Here is a 25,976-nt window from a genome sequence, read left to right as displayed (position 1 = left end):
ACGTTGATAGTAAAATTATGTATTTAGAAAATTGTTACACTGTATCTGAAAACTGTTTTCCAATAAATTGAAGCGACAGATATATTTTTACAACAAATCTTATGCATCTTTATAATTATATTTTACATTTTTAATGTACGCTTTGTAATAAATTTGATTTAGAAATATTGCTAATAATAAGTTATATATCAACTAAAATTAGAATTAATAATAAATAATAATAGAATTGCTGTTCCACAAGTTATCATTATAATTAAACGAGAAGAGCACATCTCAGTGATATAACTTGAAGAGAGACGCGTATATATTTTACAGCGTCCCAGGATCTCGTACTTTCAATTTATTCAGCAGTAGGTTTCAATTTCGTTTCTGGCGAGCGAATATTATCGTCTTGTTACATTATCGTGAAAGCCGATAATTTACAGCGTTCTTACAAAATTGCTGTCCTCTTGCAACTCGTTTGAACATAAGCACGCGAACTTTCAGCTGTCACTCGGCTTTCTATGTGCCACCTACGTCGTACGCTAGTGAACTAGAACCACTTACCGATCCTAGTGAAGTTTCGGAAAGCATCTAAGTGACAACACATCGGCAAGATGCTGTCTGTGGCAAGATGATCTATCATATGCTTACTTGCGCTTCACTGGAATCGGAATATGGCTAGACTGCAAGTCTGCGCTGTCATATGGCGATTATACCTTTCAGGTGACACTTGATCGACAAAACCGACCACCTTCTTTTTCGTTCCTTGCACATTGAGTGACGGCATACTACAAGAGCAACGATTTACACAAGAGGAATGTTAAATTGCAGTCACTTCTCGTGAGCAACAGTAGGAGCAAGACAACTCGTAAAATAATCCTTTGTGGACTCCGAAAATCTTCATGCTCACAATAATGATAACAAGTAATAAAAGACAAAAAATACAGAGAGTAAATAAATTTGATTTGTCAAATATTACATTTCGTTGAAGATGATTTTTTTAAATCGTAATCAACAATGCATTGGAGATATATTTCAGAATTAAAGACAAATAGTAAAAATCCTCTCATTTAATTACATGTAATGTTATTGCACAAAATATTTTCAAAAATAAATTATTATAAAAAAGATAAAATTTAATATTATAAAAAATAAATATAATAAATAATAATATAATAATATAATAAATATTATATTATTATATATTTAATTATTTAATAATATTATAATATAATAATATAATAATATAATAAATATTATAAAAATTTTAATATTATAAAAAAGATAAAAAAGATAATATTTTATTGGATTTTTGATCAAGAAAAATCGAGGTTAAATTGATCAGAGAATATATGTATAAATAACAGAAGTTGTCTTTCTTTAGAACACTTTTGATGTAAAAACTATTTTTAAAAGGCATTGATAATTAGATTATTTTATTATTGATCGGATAATATATGTAATATGTATATGTATGTATATTTATTTATTTATTAATTCTATTAAAAATACAAGTTGTCTGGACTCCTAGCATCACTCGCGACAGAGTACCGAGAAAAATTAATTGCTTTACAAGATGCAGAAGATATTTCAAATGCCATACGACATTTCTCAAATTCTTTATAGACTTCGAAAGTTATGAAAGAGCAAGTATCGCTCCCCACACGAGATAGTTGAATACTTGCGGTCTGCGGTTTCTCTCGAAATATCTACACTATTGTATAAGGCGCCGTGAGCTATCATTACATTGGACTTTTCTCTATAAATATTTGATAGCTATCAATTATCACAAATTTAATATTTTATATTAAACATTTTAATTATATAAATGCAATTAAATTTCTAAAAAGAAAGAAAAGAAACAATAATCTTGGAATACTTTGTATATAAATATCAAGGAGAGAAAGGAACTGAAACACAAGACAGCTGACTCTACGATAGATAGGGTTTTGTCTATTTTGAATCGTGTAACAAGTTTCCGGTACACATTCGTACAAGAAGGAAAAGCAATTTCAGTCATTGAAGAAACATTTTGCGCGCTCTAACGCAAGAAAATAAATTACGACTGTAATATCAATTTATCAGTTATTCTAAATACTATAACACATGTATACATTATTTTCGAACATCAGTGGTTTTCACAATTTTCCTTAACAAAAATATGTTTCTTCTTTCAATAAATTTTATAGAGAATTTTGAGATGTAAAGAACAAAATAAAATTTTAATAAGATATTCTAAGTATATTTCAGATATAAATATATTATAATTTATATTAAAATAAGACAGAACAAAATTTTACATATTTATTTAATGTTTTTATCAAACAGACAGATAGATATAATAATAATAAAAATAATTGCAATTGAAAAACACTATTCATATTATCATCTAAATGACTTGCTGACTTACGTAATTTCAAACTTTGATTACCATATAATGTATTATAACAGTTTTAATTTTACCTTGTATGTTTCTTTGAAGTTTATCTATTATATCTTTAAATTATAATCCCGCGAAGAAAACTCAATTTTAAAATAATTTTGTTGTTTTTAATATTAAAGTTATTTGTTATCAAATTTTTTTATGCCTTATTAATAATTGAAACGGTGAAAATAAATCCTAATAGACAATATGTAAAAATAAATTATATACTTTAGAATTTGGAAAAAGAATTATTTAAAAATAAATTTTATAAAGTGGAATATTTTTTAAGGCAATGCTTCGAAATCTATTTATAGATCTATTTATAGATTTAGCTAAGTAGATCTATAAATAATGAAATCTATTTAGATCTATTTAGATATTCAGATCTCTGATATCTCGTAGATTTATATCGCCCATAAATATTAATAGTGTTCATAAGTAACAACTAATGTAAGAGATAGAAGAAATATACATATAACGCTTTGCTATATATTATGACATAATTAATGGTAAATAAGAAAATAATCGAACCTGTTGGATTTGGGTGTAACGATGTCTCTCGTTTCGGAAGTATACTTCCTTTCTGCTCGGCCGCCGTTGAAGAGTTCGACAGTTTCCCTGGTAACAGTTTCCAGAAGAGGTTCGCCGCCCCGTCTCCCTTTACTAAAAGTCCTTTGATCCGTTTTACGAACCATGACTACCCTCGACTGGGGCTGATTGAACTCGTGTCCGTGCATGGTCGGAGGAATCATAGCCAGCGACTGCGACAGAGGACCTCCGATTCGCGGAGATCTGAAACATAAAAAATTATAATAATTAATCCATGTGTGTATGAGATATGACATTTAAAAAATATAAATAATATCCCGATTATTGCTATATTAAACAGTAACACATTTGTACAATTTTTATTATTAATTTTTATTATTACAATTTTTATCATCAAAACTTTTAAAGACCAAAATGTCTACTTAAAATATTAAGTACCTATTTATTAGATTTTAATTATTGTAACTAATTAGATTTATTAGATTTATTTTAATTATTGTTAATTAATTTTTATGTCGCCTATCATTGATATCAACAGAAATAAAAATAATTCTAATGCAAACAATGAATTACGATGTGATAGATAATAATAATATGTTTTCTGTATTAATTAAAATATGTATATCCAAGCAAGAATAATATTATTTATACGATGTATTTTCTTTTTTTTCGAAATATGTTATTAATTTCATCATTAAATTTGGCTGTTACGTTTTTCACTTATTTTGCATCATATGCTTTTCGAAACACATGTGCCTCATGTTGCAAAATAGCGTACATTAAACGCTTACTAAGCAGAGAGATAAATTGTCACTGCTCCGTTTCCTCTTCATGATCAATGGTCACAACACATATTGCAGACCGGTTCTCAACGATACATACAATTAACGCCAGTCGCTAGTAACTTTAATTATTAACCGCCTTCTCTACAAACACTTCTGGTCTTTCTTACACGTAAATTAGTATCTCATTTTCTCTATTGACGTATGTTGCGAACAACATTTTATATCCAAAGGCGATAGTTAAATTGTCTACAAATCAGCGACTATTGCAATCTCATGTAACAATAATATTTGCAACCTTTTTTTGTGATAGAAATAATTGTAATTATTTATTCAAGAGAGAGGAGAAAAAAAGGTTTCCGATATTTCTTCTAATATTACTGAATAAAATACTGAAATAAATAACTGAAAATTATGATCGACAAGAGAGGTTTGTAAATTGAAATGGAGAATTTTTCCTTAAAAATTTACACTAAAGTGAAATCTCTCACAGATATTTCTATCCTACTAATAGAATTTAATGCGATACCAATATTACACTTAAAGTTTGAAACTAATATTAGTTGTAATTAGAACGGAATAACTAGAACGAGATTCCTTTTCGACGTAAATCGTCGCTCGCGTGCGAAACTTCGAATTAGTCGGACGATTAAGCTGCAGCATGCACGCTAAGACTGGGCACGATGGCAAATATCCCTCATTACATTTGCAGCATCATTTCGTTAACCTCGCGCAAGATCGCAAATTTATTGGGTTTTCCTCAAGGGATAATTGAAATGCTATTTTAACGATAATATTGCCTTGTTTCCTTCTATTTCAAACTATTTAATAGATTTTAAAAATATCTTTCTGATACATTTGCAATTTTTTCAATTTTAGAAATTTAAGTTTCGAAACTGAACGGAAGTCAATGGGGTATCATTATCAAAATTATACCTTCCATTAGACTTATGTTTCTCTGCAAATGTATTTTCCGTTATGAGAATTGTGATTTTAACCACAAAGTAAAGTTGACGTAGAAAGAGAATACTTTTATAGAAAAAATTATTTGTAGGATTTAAAGAGAATTTGCCGAATCCTATAAGAAAAAAGGGGAAACACATTGCTAAAATATATTGCGTATATCTTATGTTATTATGTAACATCACGATGTATCTTGAAATAACAAACTAACAATTTTTATTGCCATATGTTAAATACTAGTGGCAACTGTCAACTTACTATTGATATTCTCGCTTCTTCTATTAATAATTTTCTTTTATTGAAATAAAGCAAACTGATAAATCGAGAAAACATTGGTTCTTTTAAAATCTGAAGAAAATCTTCTCTGAGAAAGCAAAATATTTCTCTTGACATTTCTCTAAAATAGCTCAAATATTACTGAAAAATGTCTGTGAAATGTCATTATCGAAACGATATATTTCGAATCAACTTGCGCTCAAAATCGATCTTCAATAATCAAATCCATGGACGTTGTCGAGTCTTTTCTCGCGAGGAAAGTCGACCACTTCCGATAGATAACGGATTAGAATATTAATAAAAGTATGGCGCGCACAATTAAACTTCTTCATTCGATGCACTTTCACGGCGATCACTCGCGCGATCAATTCGGAGCGAGGCACTTTTCGCGGTTGCAATTCTATGAATTTATGGCTACAAAAATTCGTCAAAATATGATTATTAACAAAGAATTATTCATCTCACTCTTCCTATTTATGTCAAATAAGATAATACAAATAAATTATTTTAAATGCGTGCGATCATTTTACCAATATCCATCTTTCTCAAGAAGAATTTTCCAAAAGAATCTAAAATTTAAAAAAAGGGACGACGACCACTTACGATGTAAGCGGTTCGACTGACGGAAAAGTCGGCGTTTTTAACAAGTCCCTCGATAAAACTTCATGGCTCCCGGAGCTCCAGCTGCACTCGGTGTAAACCGCACGACAGAACGAGCAAAACTGGCACGGATCGGCCACGAAACAGAAAGAGAGAGACGGTTCCTCTCCCGGAGAGGAAAGGTGGCCAATTAGCCGTTACTCGGCGCACATGCCTCGACCAACTATCCGATGCAGCTGCAGCCGCACTGGCCGCGCTCCTCGACGGAGCGATGCTCATAAGTGTTCACTCTCTTGCGGATCTCCCTCGATGGACCGCGTGATGCAAATCGTTCAATCACTCTTCGAGAGCGAAGATCAGACCGTTTCTACTCGATATGAAAGAAAAAAAAAAACAAATCGCTTTAATGAATCGTTGATTGAACAACTGACACTCGACACATTCTCGCGAAATTAAAAAAAAAAAAAAAATATATCCCAGCAAACACCAAGTAACATTTATATAACTGTTAGTTGTAATTTCCCGCTCGACAATATAACTGTTACATGTTATGTAACTGTTACATGTTATGTAACAGTTATATAACTGTTATTTGGTGTTTGCTGGGATCGCTTTTAATTTGGAAACGGAATTCGTCTCCGGGTCACTTGCGATCGGCGAAATATGGAACGTCAAAGTTTAGAAAAGCACGAAGAAAGAAAGGTAGTGGCAAAAGAATGACTTCATGCACGATGCGCGCACAGGTTTCTTCCGCTTTCGCGACAAAGCGTGCTACTGTGCGCCTCGCGGAAAGCAGCAACATAATAATAATTCGAAAACGAAGACGGCCGAGCGTGTACCGCTATTCCGGCTGACCGGAATCACCGCTCTGGAACAGCACGATATCGTCTCCTGCTCGACTCGAGAGCAGAAGCGCATTGATCTCAAGCATGTGTGAAACTATCGCGTAATAGTAATAGTAGTGCGTGGAATTTGCGGCTCCAGATTTACGCTACTGAAAATTACGATCGTTTACTTCAAATATACGTTACTTAAAATCTCTAATTTTATTTATTTTTTATTTTAAACCTTTCAATTTTATTTATTTCCAAGTAATTGGCGAATGGCACGAGACAGATGCAATAATTTTTGGCTTTGTAGAGCGATATATTTGTTTATATATTATTAAAAATTATAAACAAGTATATCAATAATTTAAAGAATTTAAAGAATAGTTTAAGGAATTTCAATTTTGTTAAAATAATTAGCAGCCGTGTTTATGATACAACTTTCCTACAGCTCCTTCCTTTTGTTACGATTTTTAATCAATTTTATAAACAAAGTAATATAGATTAAATGATTAAAAATGTCTGAAATCTCTTTAATTGTAATTAAGAGAAATTTTAATATTCAAATAAATTTACATAAGAATTTATAAATACAGATTTTATTATTGATTAATATTTTTTATGCATTAAATGATTTTATCAAATCTCTCTTTTCCTTCTTTCTATTTTAAATTTAAATATAAAATATTTTCTATATCTCATGCAATCTTATTCTATCATATTTTCACGCTTACGCATGACTTTCACGTACAAAAACTATAGGAACAGCAAGACTCCAAGAAGGCATATCGCATTCCTGTAATTCTGATTATCTGAACAATTTATCGGCAAACTTAATTTATAGGAACTGCAAGTACCGATATGCAACTATGCAGGCGGAACATTCGAACGCAGAGAGTATCGAAGTAACTAATTAAGACGATGATAAGAGGAAGACTTATGAAACGCATGGGACAGAATGTTTCCGGTCGAAAGGGGAGATTCTCAGTTTCGCACACTACTTTCATTTACATTCGAAGAATGGCCATTTCTTCGCCAACTTCCTCGACGAGAAGGAAACTATTCTCTGATCTCAATAACAAGCTCGCCTGATCGATCCATCGCGATTATGCGACTGTCCGGTCTTACCTTACATCATCGCGACCTTCGATCGAACTGTTATTCTTCGATGCACGTAATTAATCCGGCAACCTTGAGAACGCCAGCTTTATCTTTTAATATTTCATTACGTGATAAGAAAAATGTTTGGAGTTTCATTTACATATTTTTTATTAGAAAGAAGTCTATTTTTAATAGCAATTTACTTGAATGAAAATAAATCAAATAAATAAGTCAGAGATAAACAGGATCGTAATGTACGTAATATTGAATATGCTTAATATTAAATAATATTAAATTATATTAAATTTAATATTAAATAATAATATTAAATTTAATATTAAATAATATTAAATAATATGCGTAATATTAAATATGTTTAAAAGACACAGAATAAGTTCATCTAATTTACTTGAAAAAAAAAATTATTTTTATCTTCTTTTTAATTTACTTTAAATTATTTTTAATTTTATAAACTAATTTTTATATAGTTGAGTGATCAAACATGAATTTTATGATCTAGATATATGTAAAATATAAGGAACCATTTGATAAAAGTAAATTTAATATATAAATAAATACGAAAATGAAGATTATTACTGATTTTCTAACTAGTAAAAGCGATAACACAATATTTTTTAAATTTTGAAACAAATATAGCAAATCGCGGGTTTGTTAAATATTTCGACAATGAAATGTAAATAGGTAATAAGGATAAATAGACTATTTGCGAAAATACAATGATACGTCTTTCCAAATTACGCCAATTAAAACGAAAGAAAGGAAGTTCTTATTAGGAATATGTGAATGTTACGAGTATTGTGTGCAATTGTGTGTAAATGTTCTTTCTTGTGTGAATAGAAGATACGAAAATTTAGAAACTCCGCATCAATATGTAACTTTTAGAACATCCGCAGTGTCAGAAAGAAGCACTAAAAAATATCAATAACTCGACACTTCAATATATATACATAATATATACATATATCGTGCACGATAAAATTTACAATATAAATATTTCAATACAAGTGTATTTCATATCTATTTATTTTTATTCTTTCAAAATTGTTGGTTTAATTACTTTGTTATTTTTATAACATTTGCGAATATCTGTCAACAAATCTATCTCATATCTCTATAATTATAATACAATTATTAAAGAGTAATTACATTAATACGTGTTTAAATTGATTTATAATGTGATAAACTTAAAAAAAATTTCTACTGCAAAATTTCGCTATGTATCTTCTTCTTTACTAAACTGAAACTTTATAGTGAATTTCATTGCATGCAACATGCCGTGTCCTCGTCGGGAGCGTTCAAGGGTTGATAAAGGAAGCGTTGCATAATTTGCCGACGCGTTGCACGTGAAACGAAATATCGACATTCGTTCAAGGCCGAGTCAAGTTGGTCATAGACACGACAGTGCAATCTGCATCACAATGTCGTTGGTTGTCAGTCGAAACGCGGAATACGAACGAAATTGTATAATAACTGCCTCATTGATGCCCGGCGCGAGTAATAAAACGCGATTACGTAAAATCGCGTCACGAAACGATGTTCGTAAAAGGAAAACCCGGTCTTGACTCTTATCAGCGTAACGAAATCCATGACGCGATTTCAAATCACGCAACGAATCTCCTCTAATTATGTGCTTGGAAAGTATAAATTGTATCGATTTAGAAAAGTTTTTAATGGCGCCACGTAATTTCATGTGTTACACCTGGAACGCTAAAACTTCTATTACGTCTCGCGTGATCGAAGTTGTATACAACTTGCTATCCTTTTCTTCTTTGACTCTCACGCTCGAAATCAATCTCTTGATTATGCATTTAAAAAATATTTATTATAATGCTTTTTTTATCACTGATATATTGACAATCATCAAAATAACTTAGCTAATATTTTTTATTAAAGTTTATTCAAAAATTAGATTGTTAAATTGATTTTGCATTCTCGTTTAATTAATGCTACACAAAATAACGCGATAATTAAAGCTCAGATTAATCGCTAAGATTATCATTTAAAAAACACCGACTATAATTTAAACGAACAATAAAATTACTCCAAGAATAAAAAACTCATGCATGGGAATGGATTTGCTCCAGACACACGTATATTTTTATATATCGAGCGATGTATTGCGTGCACAAGGATAACACAACAAGATCATTACAGTCAACTTCCGGTGCGATAATCGTTATAAATACAATAAACTCGATTCATGAATTTGCTATGATACAAAAGATACGACTGTTATATTTGAAAAATTCGCGAGAAATTAAAAAGGTCACGTAATGAAAACGCATATTGGAAATATTCTTACGCAATCGTCAATACACGAAGCGGTCTCAGTGAGAGGTACAGAATAATTATCTTAATTGCTTAATCAGAATAATTATCTTAATTACTACGGTCGAATTGGTCGTAATTAATTTGTTGTGACGTACTACATCGAAAAAAATAATTAACCGCATTGAAAGAGATAATTAACTTTTCAACCAAGTGATATCAAAGTCATCTAAAAAAGAAAATATTATTAAAATATTAGAAAAGTTCTGTTGATATACTACCCAGATAAAAAGAGTTAAATAACATTCTAGACTAAAAGTAGTTAAATAACACATTCTTCGTTATTATACAATTTTTATTGTAATTGTTAAACTTATTTCACCAGCACTAACTTTCAGACTTTATTTCACATATAATCGACATATGTATATATTGCATCAAATAATATGATTTTCATGCTATTCATCAAACTATCTCTTATATAAGCTTATTCGAAAATAACGTAATTTGAATTCTGAGAAACCTAAGAATCGATAATATCGAACTTCATTAATCACGCTTAGCATCAATGGACGTCAAGTGTGTAATCGGCTGGAAATGGGTAACTTAACATGTATAAAATAAATTTTTTTTACGATTAAAGTAGAAATTCTTTATAAACATTTTTACCATATTTTGAGAGATAAAGAGCTCTAAATATACAAGAATAAAAATTTTAAGGAGTATATACGTATCATGCAAAGTACGATAACTTATAAATTATCTATTTATCTTCGGCTGAAAAGGATTCGAATGAAAATCGAAACTAGTACTGTAGAGATCAATTTACTGCGGAGAGCGAAAGGAATATTACGAGAAGTATCATAGATAGTTTTAGAACACTAATGCCCAAAGGCTCGTGTTAGTCTTGCAATCGTTGCTTTAAATTGTACTTAAATTTAAATTGTAGGATTTATACTTTATTTTATGATTTATATAATTCACAAAATATTATATACATATATGTATATAATATTGAGATTATCTATTTCTGTTACCCTGAAGCAAGAATTAAAGATAATCATGATACAAAAGAGATGTCTCTTTTTTAATGAATATTTTATAACAACGTCCTTAGATAACGTGAGCGAGATATTATATCTAATACAAATTTACGAAACGTAAACAATTCGTTAAGAATCTGCGATTTCCTGTACGACTTCGAACTTCAGGCTTCTTCGATCCTACGTTGAAATTTTTCTTTGATTTGATTTTACGACCGTACAAATAGACTAATGACGCAACCAGGACCGCGCCATCAACCCAACGTAATAGCTGATAATTAGTCGGTGGTTTGCGTAACAGCTATTGTACACTAATACATTCCGGTTTGAAGATGTGTTTTGTACTTCCGACACGAGAAACAATATTTTTTTAAATTGCCAACATATATAATCACGAACAAAAAAAATTACAAAGATAAAATTACAATTATTAAAATATTAAAAATATCAAAAATATTACAATATCTTTTCTTTTATTTAATTTCTGAATCAGACAAATTTAGTTAAGTTTAATTAAAAATACGCAATTTATGATTATTTGCGACATTTTAATATAATATAATATTTGCGATACATTAACTAAAATGAAATAATATAATAATATAAATTTTACAACCCCTTTTTCCTTATCCTTAATAAGTTTAGGGAAAATATAAACTAACAGAGCTTTTTTTAAATAAAACCTGTAATATAAATTATTTATGTTATATAATATAATACATAAAAATATAATAATGCATATATGAGTTTGTCAAAGTAATTTATCTTTATCTTTTAGCTTTAAGTTCCTTTGACAGGTATAAAAGTATAAATAAATGTATAGATAACAGATCCAGAACAACTTGGATCAATAACATTATTCAAACTGGCGATTATATAATGACAGATATCTAGAGAAAACGATATCATTCGTTAATAATGTTAAAAATTATTGGTTAACAATGAAATTCAAGTGGTTTCAGTTCAAATAGATTTCACGGTACATATATCTAATATATAGGATGAGTCACCAGAGACAAAACTTATTTTAAAAGTAATATTTATATTTTTGGAAAAGAAATAATTAATAAAACAGTGTAAATGTAGCAAAAATATATAAAACATAGTATAAATGATTTTAAAAGATTTGCTTGTCTGATTCTATGAAATTCTAAATTTATTAATATTTTTTAAATAATATTATAATATATCTTTTGAATTTATTTTTATAATACCTATATATGAAAAATAGAAATGTCAATATTTCATGACAGAAAACATTAATAATCATCAAAAATTAATAAATAAATATATTTTTCGGAAAAGACATTTTTTTATATTTTTTTATATGTGTTTATCATGTTTATCCTTTGGAACTATCTAAAGTCTCGTTTCTGGTGACTCACCCTGCGTACATACATACAATGACATCAGCTACAAGAACACTCTAATGACAATTAACACCTTATCACCTTGACATGTCATATATACACCTGTGATCAGAGTTTGAGTAAGATAAGATCTTTGAATCTTGTGTAGACTGTGTGTGTGTGTGTGTATTTTCGAAAGAATGTATATTTTTCCATTATTTATATTTTAGTTACATTTTAGAATTAAGCCAAAATATACTGTATTTAAAATGTTTCGAAATTGTTCTCAATAAGTTTAAATTGGCTAATTTCTTATTATTTAATGTTATTTAAAATGCAAAATTCATATAACTATAATTATGTAAACGCATTTGCTCAAAATATACGAGTAAAATTATATTTTATTATGTATATTTATGTAATTTTTAATAGAGTCAATGTTAATAATTAATTATTATGTAATCATTTCTTTAAATTTCAGCTTTAATGTTAATACGACATTTGGAAATTGTATTCTATAGTATTTTATTCAATTGCAATAAGATGAGAAAGGTCAATGTAACGGCTTATTCTCTCAAACTTAAATTGCATTACAATCGTATCATACTTTTAATCATTTAATACTATAATAAAGTAATATCGAATAATATCACGAATATTATTCGATATTCATCAGACAAACGAATCAATAAAACTGTTAATTCTTTAAAACGATAACCTGTGCATAATAATTATGACATATATAAATAAATAAATAAATAAATATATATATATATATTTACTTATTTATTTATTTATTTATTTATATGTGTATATATATTCTATTAATATATCTTATGTTCCTCTCCATATTGTGATGGAAATTATCGATAACCTAGTTTATTTTAGGATTTGCTTTTTTGCCGTCCTACAACTCAAGCATATTAACGATAACGAAAGGGTGTGGTATATATTACAAGAGATATGTTTATCCCACTGATAACATATACATGTCGAGAGCATACATCAAAATTCACTTAGAATCTATGTTATTGTATTTTATCTTCTGAAAAGAAATATAATAAGAGATATAGAAAAAGAAAAGTTCACAACGTATCCTTCTCTAAGATTTCAAAATGCTTTCAGCTAAAATTTGAAACATTCTTGAAAAATGATTTTTAGCTAAAAATGTCCTTTTTACATTCAATTATATAAACATTGCTTAATGTTAAAAAAGTTTTTGTATGTTTTAAGAACGCTTTTTCACAGATAAAATTCTCCAACAAAAATAATATTTTTTAATTTAAAAATTTAAAAATTTAATCAATTTAAAAATTAAACCTATGCAGTAAATAATTAATTTATACATATGTACATAATATACATGTAATAATAACAATAAAAGTATTAATAACATATATTAATAACAATATGTGCATAATATATATGTATTAATAATAATAATTCCAGATAAGCGATCTAATCGATTTTTAATCTACAATCACTTTCACCGAAAGCTGCGTCCATTAACTCGATTATTTCTTATCAGAATATCGAGAGATTAATGCTCGATTGCAGACAATAGAAATAGAGCAGCGTGCCGACGATGAGCCGCGAACGATAGTATAAGAAACGCATAGCGTACAGACAGCAGGTAAAAGATAAATGCGAAAAGAGTATATAAAATCGGCAAGTTCTTAGATTTCCCACGCTGCACCTTTCGTCATAGGGAATTGGATTAAATCTGATATAGCAAATACAGTGAAAATATGCGTCGCTCAATAAAATTATTGTCTAAATGATTGAATTTTGCGGTTACATTCGATATTTTTCATGCAACATTTTCGCGTAATAGCATTTATATTAAATAAGTTTTTGTAATAATTTGTAATATACGATTCAATAATAATAATTTATATGTCAAATAATAATAACAATAATAATAATAATAACAATAATAATAATAATAATAATAATAATAAATAATAATAATTTATACATGATTAAAAATATGTCTTGACACAAACATTGTATTAAAATTTCATCTGACAATTTAAATAAAAGGAAGCAAACAATTAGATTTTATTTCAAACTTTCTGAAAAGAAAACTTTTTATTTTCAATCATAATTCAAAAAGTATTGACTCTTTAGTATTTCGTAAATCAATTTCTCTCAATAAATGTATAATTAATTAGTAAGATGTTATATATGAGGATTATAGAAATAAATTTATGTCATCTCACGCAATGTCTTGCAAAACGCGCGAAATTTCTAATATAATACTAATGCACACTACGAATCTACCAGCGATTATTCATATGTGCGACACAGTTCACATATTTAGAACCATTCTTTTCATTTTACGTAATTGCAGCGTGTTTCTTTATTAACATACAAGATTTAATACGCTCGCTGCGCATGATTAATGACACGTTGCCTTTGATGTTGATTGAAATTTAAACTTATCTCAAAAGATTACGATATAATTTATGGAAATTAAATCTCAATAATTTGCTGAAATTCGCTTATACAGGTTTTGATAGATTAATCATAGTAGAAAAACAGGAATAATTTATTAGCACTAGTAAATATACTTTATTTTATTGTACGTGTACATATAAATATAAAAAAATTTATTGTGTGCGTACATCACAAACTAACCTTGGCATAAAATTCTCTTCATTTTTGTATTCATTGTAAGTCATCTTTAAGATTGATGACGTTATTGTATCACTTATTTTTGCCGCGAAATATATATATAACGATCCGCTTTGGTATTCTATTCATTCTCAAATCCATTTCCTTTTCCTTTACCTTCATCCTCACTTTTATATGCATCGCATCTTCGATTTTAATCGCGTTACATAAGATGCCGTTAAAAAAAATTTACATCATCACACACGCATTGAACAAACGACGGAAACCTGCTGTTACCGGTTACAATAAAATCCACTTAAATCACCCCGAAGGCCTCGAAAGTAGGCAATCTAGAGCTCTGGCACATGTTGCTCCGATCCAAAGCAACGATCGAGCCGGCTCGATCGCGAAGATGAATCGAAAGTGAATCGAGATTCCGCGGATAAAGATCGGCGTTGAAAATCACGTAACATTGGAATCGTGAAGAACAATCTTTCAGCTATCGTCACCGACGAAGTCACATCCAAACATATTATTAAAATCTTGTAATCTCATAAATGATTCAAAAGCTATAACTCTATCATTTTTCTAGAAAATTGTCTCCTATTAAAAAAAAATCTTTACATATGCGCTAAAACTAATAATAATACAGAGAATCGTAAAAAAATTTAATAAAAAATAACCATATATTTCAAAATTAAAATAAATATTAATAAAATAGCAATACACACAGAATGGTTAACAATATTATCTATCTATGCTTGCAATATTTTTTTAGTTATTAAATACAATCTAGGAAAAATTGTGATGTTGCAACTTCTGCGAAAAAAAAATAATCGAACATTAAGCAAGAAAAATAAATAATCTGCACGAAAAAGTCTTGTATTAATTCATTGAGCATTTTATTGTTAAAACCTAATAATTAATATCTATTAATTTATAATAAATGTTCCACGAATTAAATTATTATTATTCGTTTGACTGCTTTTTTATAATATTATAAGTAATTATTTCCAAACTGTAATTATTTATAAAAGAATAAACATTATTTTTCTTAATAACCATGAACAATTACAATGCCTTGTTTGAAACTGATTGCAATTTATGGAATGCGCGAAATTGCTTTTTACAGCCATGTAGAAAGGGAGATCTCTGGCAAAAGGCGGTAATCTCTCTCAATTCCCAAGAGAATCCAATGACTGACGCTTACTCGTATATAAAGAAGTCTCTGAGTTCAAAATAATAACTATACTTGTCAGTTATCTCACAACTCATCTGTCGGCGAACTCTTCTGGAAAGATGTGCGCGAAATCAGAAAGTGCACATCAGTATGCGCTTTGAGTTATATTCTGACTAGATATTCAGTGTTAAATGTAATAACTCTTGTATATTGATACATTATACACGATTATTGAACATGTAAAACTCAAAATCCCCGATATCTATTCAAGGTACTACGATAAGGTGTTATGATGGTTTTTTGTAATACATATTTTGCCCTCGAGCCATATATTTAAAATACTAAATGTGTTTACGCGCGCGTGTAATTTTAAATTTTATCCGACAATAGAATAATAGTTTATGTTTAGAATAACATGTATGTTTAAAACATCAGACGGTTGTATTTTTCTCACATTAATGATGCGAATATTTCTCTATTCATATTTTAAATGCAGAGTCAAATGCAATAACGGAAATATTTTGCGACAGTCATATTTATGCATATGCAAATTATGAATACTTTGGAGCGATGCATTTTTGCGAAATCGTGCTTACGTCGTATTGCGAACAGATGACCTTGTTTTTAGCTTTAAAACGCTCGGCTTAAAACCCGACCTCGAAAAGAAGCAAACAAAAATAAAGCAGAAAATAAACATATCAAAAGTTCCTTTCTTTCATTGATAGCATGCAAACTCTTTCAATCATCTCTCCCAAGGAATTAGTACAAGTGAAAAATATTTTAATCTTAAGTTTAATTACTAATTAATTAATTATTAAGTTTAATTATTTTTTCCTATTATTATTAAACAATTGATAAACTGAACGATGCATAAGATAAATGATTAAAAAATAATGCAAATGTTAATTAATTTAAAAAAAAATCATTTTTGCTATTTTCTATAAATAAATAAGTAAGCATTATTGCAATATATTACAATTATTTTTCCAGGCAAATTGCGATGTTCTGAATTTTTCTAATTTTGCTAATAAAATTAATAAAATTAAATTTATTAATTATTAATAAATAAAATTAAATTTTGTTAATAAAATTAATAAATACAATATTATAAAATTAATAAATATAAATGTTGCATTTTTTTCTTAGATAAAAAAAATTTTGCAAATATATCTCTTTCCCTTTTCTTTTCTTCTTTGAAATATAATAAATATAATTTTTTTAACGAGTCTTAATTAAATGCAATATTCTCAGGAAAATTATTTAAAAAATATAATAAAATTTAATAACGTTAAAACGATAAAACAAAATATTTATTACAATTATTTTATAATATATTAATATATTTGAATAACGCAATATTTCGATACGATAACTGCATCTTCTCATTTGTCTTAACGAAGCAGCATAGCGTGTAAAGCGTCAGCTTGACGCGAGGGAACAGCTTCTTTCCGTCAAAAAAGAAGCGACGGTTTAAAATCGTTCCTCGGGAAAACCGAGGCCGGAAGTAAAATAGAGAAAAAAGTCGCGAAAGTCGTAGACATCGTGAAGCGGCGGCTATTTTCTTCGTGGGGGCCAGGCTCTTTCTTCGCCTCGTCATTTCATCGCCTAACCCCCTTCCCTCTTTCCGCCGCGACTCTCGACGATTCCTATCACGAGAGAAGCAACTTACCTCACGCTGTAGGATCTTCCCGGTTTGGAGGTCATTGCACTTCGTCGGGTGGTCGTAGAGGGGTGGTGGTCGGCGGCAAATCGATTTTCCATGACGACGTCGCCTGCCGCAGGTCGTCTCCCTTCCTCCCTCGCCCTCCCTCTAACCCTCTCCCCTCGTTGCGTTTCCGTCCTCGCGGCACGTGACTACGATATGAGCTCTACTCTCCTACAAGACCGAAGGGAGCATCCTCTTCAAGATGCAGGTCGATCGATACCTCGCAGGCGTCTCTTTGTCCACCCTCAAGTCGCACTTGGCAGTTCACACGCGCGCTCTCCTCACGTCGATTCAATGATATCTTGACAATATCTGACGGAAGACGAGTCCGCTAATTTCGAGATAATCGACATTGTTCCGAATTGACAGATATTTGCTCCGAAAGTAAACTGTGAATCTTTAGATGCAAATGCGTCACAATGAATTTAGCATCCAACGATTGAGAGCGAGAGAGAAACATGTCTCTTTTTTCTCTTTCTCTTACTCCGAGATCAATGATTTCTGATTCGGGAACTCATGACGTAAATTCAGTGTGTTTTCGGAGTATTTTGATATCAATGCCGATTTGAAATAACGTAAACAATTTTCGCAGCAACGTCCAATGTCACGGCAATGGTGACGGTATCGTCTCTGTTTGCACGAAGCTTTATAGTTGACTGATGTTCGTTCAAGCGTGTTTGTTTGTTTGTACACCTTCTTCCTTGTACACTTTTTCGACGATTCTTTTACCTTCTTTTTGTCGCGAATTTATGTCACGGTTGTGTCACGGTTTCGCGTCGGGAAATTCCAGAGTGATCGATGGACGATCTGTGCAGATCCGTCAATCGCAATTTCGCAATTGTTGACGTCCAGACGTAAAAGGATTCACGTGATTGTGGCGAATCTCCCGATTGTTTCTGATTTCTCCGATGATTGGTCTCGTCAAGGCTTCTTCACACACTTGTAAATTTCTGCGTCTTTCAAACTCGCGGATAATCCACCTTAGAAACTTGTAGAAATGCGTAGATTGCTGTTATCTTTATGACAAGGTCGACAGTACACGATGTCTATTCGAGGAGGAACGGAATTGTTTTACATTTTATCCGCAAATAAAGCAGAACTGTCAGCAGCTTTCAAGAAAAACTTTCGATCAACGAAAATCTTGGTGTAGAATTATAATTAATCCCTTCATAAATTATACGAATATTTCCCACACAGTAGACAAATTAAAAGATTATTCTACGTCAACACATGATAAAGTTTTTACCATAATCCTGCTCCGAGATGCACTATGACGTTTCGCTCACGTGGCGGCGATTTTTTTCGGCATTCGCGAGCTTCGAGAGCAGCTTATCTTGAAATCGCGAGGGAGGAAGAGCGCGTAAAGTGTCGAGGGTGACTCTCGTACATGTCATACGACGGTGGTCGTTTTGTCACTGCATTTCTCACCGCAACCACTGTGGTCGCATTACGTGGCTTACTTCTATCGACCGTATCGCACTGCGACGAGGAATCAGACTGGCCGCCGAGCCGCGTGCCGCGCAGGTTTCATAAGCTCGAGCCATCAAGCACAGGTGGCGCCGAATTAAGCGCTCCTAAATAACGTCATCCTTTATTCGCTTGAAAAAAAATGGCCTCGCAACAATTTTCCAAGTGCGAAAGATTAATCGAGACAAATGATTGGCAAATATCTCCCGATATGTTTTGCATTTAATTAATTTCAAGGGGATAGAATTCATATCTGAACTGCAATGTTAGAGAAATTTAGAAAAAACATCTTTCTGCGACACCTATCCATCTTAAAGCTAATCATAGTTGTTATAAAGTTTGATTGTGATACCCAGAAAAATCAGTTCTGACAAAAATCTTTGTATGGCAATTCATGTTTATTCAATATAGTGACAATGGAATCTAAATTTACAGAAAGTATTACTAAAATTTGCTGCTATAAACCCTACATGTTATAGACAATGTTATAGCAGATACAAAAAATTGAATAAATATAAATATTAATAAATATTTAAATATGAATTTTAATGCGATATCTAGAAAATAACAAAATATTTTTTTGAATGTTTTTCATAAGACTGCTTCGCGCGCATTATTTTCTTTAGAAAATAATAAATGAAGAAAGTTATAAGCGAAGAGAAATTTAATTTTAATATATACGACTTTATTAAAATTAAACTCCTCTTTGTTTTAAATAAAATATAAAGAGATTTTATTAAATATAAAGACAATCTTTTCTCCTGTTTATTAAAATATAAAAAAAGTTTCACAAAAATTAGCGCTTTTAGACTTATTAAAATTAAAATAATTTTAAAAAAGTGCATTATTTACAACTACTTATAATTATAATCAATATAATTATAATTTTACAAAGTACATAATTTTCAAAAAATATACAAAGCATGTTCATAGTTTTTTGAATTAACTACGTTGTTGTGTTAAGAGAGAATAAATTAGAATTAAAAATAGAATTTTAAAATAGATTTTTCAATAAATTTTTTAAAAATAAAACCTCTTTTCTTTAATTACTTTATAACAATGCTTGAGTTGCAACAAAAGCAAATTCTTGGGGAAATAGAATCTGTTATATTAATCTGCTTCGATTATTGCTTCCATTTCTTATATTTTCTCTTTCAAATATCTTTGACAAATACACCAAGTTTATGATTTTTAGATCGGCAGGTTTATACAAGTATAGAACATTTTTAATAATATCTAAGCACTTTTCTTCCTCGCAAGAAGTAAAACAAATCCGGAGAAATTAAAATTAGACGATCTTTTGATGCGCAAGTACTTATTAAGAAAACTTAAAACTTAACAGAACCCGCTTATTATCTCGTATAATCTCCAAGTTTATCCTTTATACCGTACATTCCTTGAGTCTGCACATGCGGTCTTATCGCCGGATCCGTAATATCAAGCTCGTTGAAGAGGACTGACTAATTAAGGGCCGCACGCAACGGACCATTGACCGCATTAAGGCCCCGACGATCGCAGATATGTCGATCGATTTCCGTCCCGATCCACCCTCGCGAGGCCACGCGGCTTGTTCTAACGGCCGCCAATTACGGACGAAGGTCCGAGCTTCGAGAAACAATTAACGACCGCAATAACAATTACGTCATTTGCACTCCGCTCCATTAAAACCATAGCTAACGATGTTTAACAGTCAACAACGGGATCGCTTATTGCAATTGGGTGACGAAAGAGACCGTGCTAAACGAATACCGCATTTACAACCGCATTATGATCATCAGAATCTAGGAATCTGGCTACTTGCCCGAAATATAATTACCCGAGACGAAGAAAAGGACCGTCGTAAAAATCGCCGAGTCCAACCATCTATTTTTGCTTCGAAACAATTTCTCGATCTCTCAACATCGCGTTTATTTTTCTAAATTAAAATGATCGTTTCCGTATTTAATTATCTCTTTTTCTCGTGATATTCAGGTTCTTAAATCTTGATCGCGGCAGAAACGAGGTCGAAAGATTAGCGAAAGCGTAGAAGCGCGGTCGGACATTCGTGAATTATAAGCCACATAAATTTTCACGTCGAGTGGTTGCACCGTACGTGAACTTAAATCCCACGGGGAGGGCAGTTTCCTGAGGATCCTGTCGCGGATAATCTCGACAATGCCGATTTCGCGCGCCAAGTATTCTAAATCGCGCGCGACGCTGTGTATTTATGCCGAAAACAACGCTGCCGACGCGAAATTATGCGGAATGTCATGCGAATGAATTTCTGACCCGAGAGAGATCCCTCCCTCGAACCGTCGACTCGTGCTATTCCAGCCGAGGGAGAACGAGAGGCACTCGAGAACCGTGCGATATGCGCGAGTCGTCGAGGAGGACTGGCTAACGGCACGTACAAATTGCTTCGAAGGATAACACTTGCATACCGAGTTGTCAGTACTGTTTAACTCGCGAAAACATGCGCATTGTAAATATAATCTTGATGTATAAAATTGTAGAGCCGAGTAAAGAATGGTACTTGTAAAATCTAAGGGGAAAATTGAAGATCCTTATAACAGTTTTACGACTTGTGAAACATACGTTTCTCTCTTCTTCCTCGTTTTTTCAAAGTTAATTGTACATATTTTGCGAATTTCGTTTCAAAGAGAGATGAAAAGCTGTTGGGGTTTTAAAAATGAGATTTTCAGATATTTAATTTAATAATAATTTTTAATAATTTTTAATAATTTAATAATAATTTAATAATAATTGAAACATTATCACGTTATTTATATTGAATAAATAAATTATACGTCATTAATTATTGTACTGTATTTTAATGATTAATCAAAATCATTAAATTTCAAATAATTGAAATATTTTTTTGATCGTGTATTATTAATAAACTATCAATTATTATACTATTATACTCGGTGTGTTATGAAACAAAGTTGGAAGCAGCTATATTTGTAGCAAAGCACAATAACTCAAAGAGCGTTCTCAGTAAAAGCTTTCATGGTAAATTTGAAAATGATGACTATACGGTTGAAAACTATGTTGAAAGTTAAAATGTTTGGATATCAGTTCCCTTGATGTGTGGAAACGCGATAAATTTCCTCTATCGACTGCGATGCGAGCAAGGTGCCTAGTGATCATTATAAATTACGCGTAATGATGCTAAGCTGAAAACGGCACATACAAGCTGAAACTATGCGGAATGTTGCCGTAGATTGCCAAGGCGGATGCTTCCTTGAATTATGACTGTAGTCTGTCTCTTCGCCATTTCATTCTCCTGCTGACAAGGCCGACTGAATTTGAATATATTCTTAACTCGCGGAATTACTTTAGATTTTTCGCATAAATGCGCGTAAATATATTTTGGATCAAAGTAAATCATGTTGCATTCACGTCAACTGCTTCTTTCTTGGAACAATTATTAGGATTGCAATATCTGTAAACAATGTAATTTTCACTCGCCATTATTCTTTATTTTACGTTTATTAATTGGTTTTCGTATAAAAATAGTATAATATGTAAAAGCAATAAAATATATATTTTTTTATTGATCTCTTGCACTTTGCTGCCTTTTTACGTGCTTGAATCTCAATAATTTCCTTTTTAATATATGTTGCTTATTTTAGGATTTTTTGGAATGTCTTAATCAAATTTTTGTTAATTATCTTTTTTATTAACTTGAAAATCAATAGAACAATAAAAATTTAAAAAATAGAATATTAACAATCAATTTTTCGTGTTCATTTATATTCTTTGAATGTTTTCTGTTTCCTGAATTTTAAAATTGATTTTATGGAATTTTTATTTTCCTAAACTTAAAAAAAAAACATTATAATAATAATACGTTATAAAAATAATGTATTTGCAGATTTTTATAAGATACCTTTTTTACCCTTACAATCATAAATAGACATTCCAGCAAGATGCTTTTGGAGTAACGTCGCGGTCAGCGGCGATCAGTAATTCATGTTAGACGACAGCGATATAATTTAGGCGCCACATAAATTTACGAATGTGTTGCCGAATGTGTTGCCAGTGGTCGAAGATAAAGTCGCCCGACGAAGATTCGCACGCATTCCGTAAACGGGATTCCAGAGCGACGCGTGGCATGTACGCATCACGGGGGGAAGCACAAAGAAAGTCGCGTGGAATGTCGAGAGAGTCGCAGACGCGTAAATCGCTCGGCGGTCTTTCGTGCGCATAGATGCGTACACGAGTGCGTATAAATATAGAACGCATCCCGAAATATGTCTTTCAGTCCGCACTTAAAATCGTCGCTTCCGCCGAGTCGATCCGTCCCGAGTACCCGCCGCCCTAAGGGCCGCAACAGATTTTGCCATCGTGGTTTTAAGCGCGACGAGACACCGTTTTGTAGCCTAGATCGATGGTCGAGGAAAAGAAAGCTTTTTAAAATAATAATTTTCAGAATTTATTATTCGTAGTCGCAACTTTAGCAATTCTTCTTTCGATTCGTTATTAATTATTAATATTATTTATTCATAAATATTAATTTCTTTTAATGAAAAGCAACATTCTTTTTTCGGAGAAAATAATAATTTTAAGAATTTATTATTCGTAGTCGCAACTTTAGCAACTCTTCTTTCGATTAATTATTAATTATTAATATTATTTATTTATAAATATTAATTTTTAAATAAAAAGCAACGCTCTTTTTTCGGAGAAAATAATAATTTTAAGAATTTATTATTCGTAGTCGCAACTTTGGCAATTCTTCTTTCGATTCATTATTAATTATTAATATTATTTATTTATAAATATTAATTTTTTTTATAAAAAGCAACGTTCTTTTTTCGGAGAAAAATGATTTCGAAAAGATCGACGCATCGTAATTCTTAAAAAGCTACGAAAAGTTCAATCCATCGAAACAATTCCTTGAGCTGCTCGCAGCTTTTGAAGATAGAATTCAAACAGATTTCAGAGATCTCTTCGGACATTTTACACCGTGAAATGATTAGGTAGCTACATTCGTTGAATCGAGCGAATTTTTCAAAGAAGCGGTGGAGCAAAAAGAGAGCTATCAATCCATGTAATCGTTCGGGCGTAAAGCCAGCAGAATCATCGGATGATAGATCGGATTCTCGATCGAGCGAAGCCACGCGAGAAGACTTAACGGTGCACAAATCATTGATCTCGGATTTATTTAGTCCATCGTGATAGATCTGTTTCTATCCCAATATATAAATCATTATACAACAATAATAACAATAATTTCTTATCGTCCCCTTTATTATCCCTTAACTAATCATTTTATAGCTGAAAAAGGAAGCGATTGTATTTTAATACTTAATGAAAATTTTTAACTCTCGTGGGAAAAGCAAGATATTTTATATAAATTCGAGACAATGATTGATGTGCCTGGCATTTATTCTTAAAAAAATAAAAGCTTAAACACAAGACAAGCATGACCTATCGCGGCAGCTTAGCCGTCGACTTTCAATTACTTATGATCATTTATATCAACGTGATGCGCACACAGTGAAAGAAAGGTTTCCATCGCGGACCCTGAAAAGGTGATTGCATTGTTCATCGAAAGATCGATCGAGAGAACATTCCCTCATCAATCCGTTTTCACATGCACAAGGTGTGGTCAATCGGATAACTCAATACTTAACTTGTATTAAGATTAATCACGAACTGCCTTTCGCTTTTATCAGGCGCATCTATATCCAAAAGAATACTCTTCTAATCCTCTCACGCGAAATGTCAGTAATGCAAGAGAGAGAAACAATCGCGAAAAATTATTCTATAAGATATTAGATTATTATTCTAAGATATTAGAAGAATATATTAAGATATTAGAAAAAAATATATAAATTATACATATTTACAGGATTATTCATTCAAGTAAAATTATAATTGATGGGAAATAAAATGCAATCGAATTTATCGATCACCTGAAATTTATGTGTTTATCTATTCTTCATTCATATTATTATAAAAAATAGAAAATAATTCTCGACTATTAAATTAAAAAATTTTTTAGTGATAGAATAATTGATAAAGAAAGGGATAAATTCATCATCTTATAGGTATAATGCCAAAATTTATAAATCGCTTAATCGGAATTAATTATTCAAATTACGTAAATGTGAAAGTTGAAAATTCAATTTGACGCAGATGCTCACAAATCATCAAAGTTCCTTATTAATACATAATTTTGACGTACAAAGAAATAAAGATTGATTTCTAGCTACGATGTGATTACTAATATTAGCTTTTCTTCGGATATGTGCAGACTAATAGATCAATTAAGAATTGACGAAAATAAATTTAACTGATAGTCATCAGACCTAATAACAATCAGAAGAGTGCACATCGTCTGTGCATAGGAGGTTAATTGAACGTGACCCGGTGGTCGGTAATTGTAATCCACGAGATTAGCTGCAGCTGCTATATTTCTGGGACACGCATGTCATTGAGTACTATAAAAATCGATGAGGTCGGTTTCCTATTAAAGATACTGAAAGCTTTCCCTTAATAACTTCCACCATCTGTTTCGTGGCAGAATTTAATCCTCTTTCGGTGTGTCCATTTTTTAATTAAGAAGAAATAATTGTATATTTGTTATATTAATTTTACTTTCGTGGGCGGTCGCATAAATGCAATTTTTGTTATAATTATTAAGGATTACAATATATTTTAAATTAATTAATTCTCATGATTGACGATTTGTAAATATGTCAAGATATAATCGCTTCAATAGACATCTCGAGATATTTGCAAATCATCAATCACGAGAGTTAATTAATTTCAAATATATTATAATCGTTAATAATTACAATTATTAACGATTATAATATATAATAAATAATT

General features: G+C 30.9%; 1 protein-coding gene across 5 annotated transcripts in view; it reads right to left on the bottom strand.

The window, feature by feature from the left end:
- The window catches only part of LOC145972409 (uncharacterized), a 45,493-nt gene that overhangs the window by 7,144 nt on the left and 12,373 nt on the right, over nucleotides 1-25,976 (bottom strand). The window contains exons 1-3 of one of the 5 annotated variants that reach the window (XM_083100980.1): nucleotides 17,652-19,206; nucleotides 2,939-3,199; nucleotides 699-770 (exon numbers count right to left, since the gene is read on the bottom strand). In XM_083100980.1, coding sequence (XP_082957106.1) covers nucleotides 699-770; nucleotides 2,939-3,199; nucleotides 17,652-17,743 — 425 coding nt within the window. In that variant the 5' untranslated portion in view covers nucleotides 17,744-19,206. Of the gene's footprint in view, nucleotides 1-698; nucleotides 771-2,938; nucleotides 3,200-4,959; nucleotides 5,115-5,580; nucleotides 5,814-17,651; nucleotides 19,207-25,976 lie in introns of those variants that run through there. The other 4 variants (XM_083100983.1, XM_083100984.1, XM_083100985.1 and 1 more) reach the window with 4 other exon arrangements.

The sequence above is a fragment of the Camponotus vicinus genome, unplaced genomic scaffold (assembly GCF_025532165.1).
Source record: "Camponotus vicinus isolate PSW18456_S1 unplaced genomic scaffold, iyCamVici1.0 SCAF_5, whole genome shotgun sequence".
In the NCBI taxonomy this organism is placed as follows: domain Eukaryota; kingdom Metazoa; phylum Arthropoda; class Insecta; order Hymenoptera; family Formicidae; genus Camponotus; species Camponotus vicinus.
This window is presented reverse-complemented; position numbering and strand designations above follow the sequence as displayed.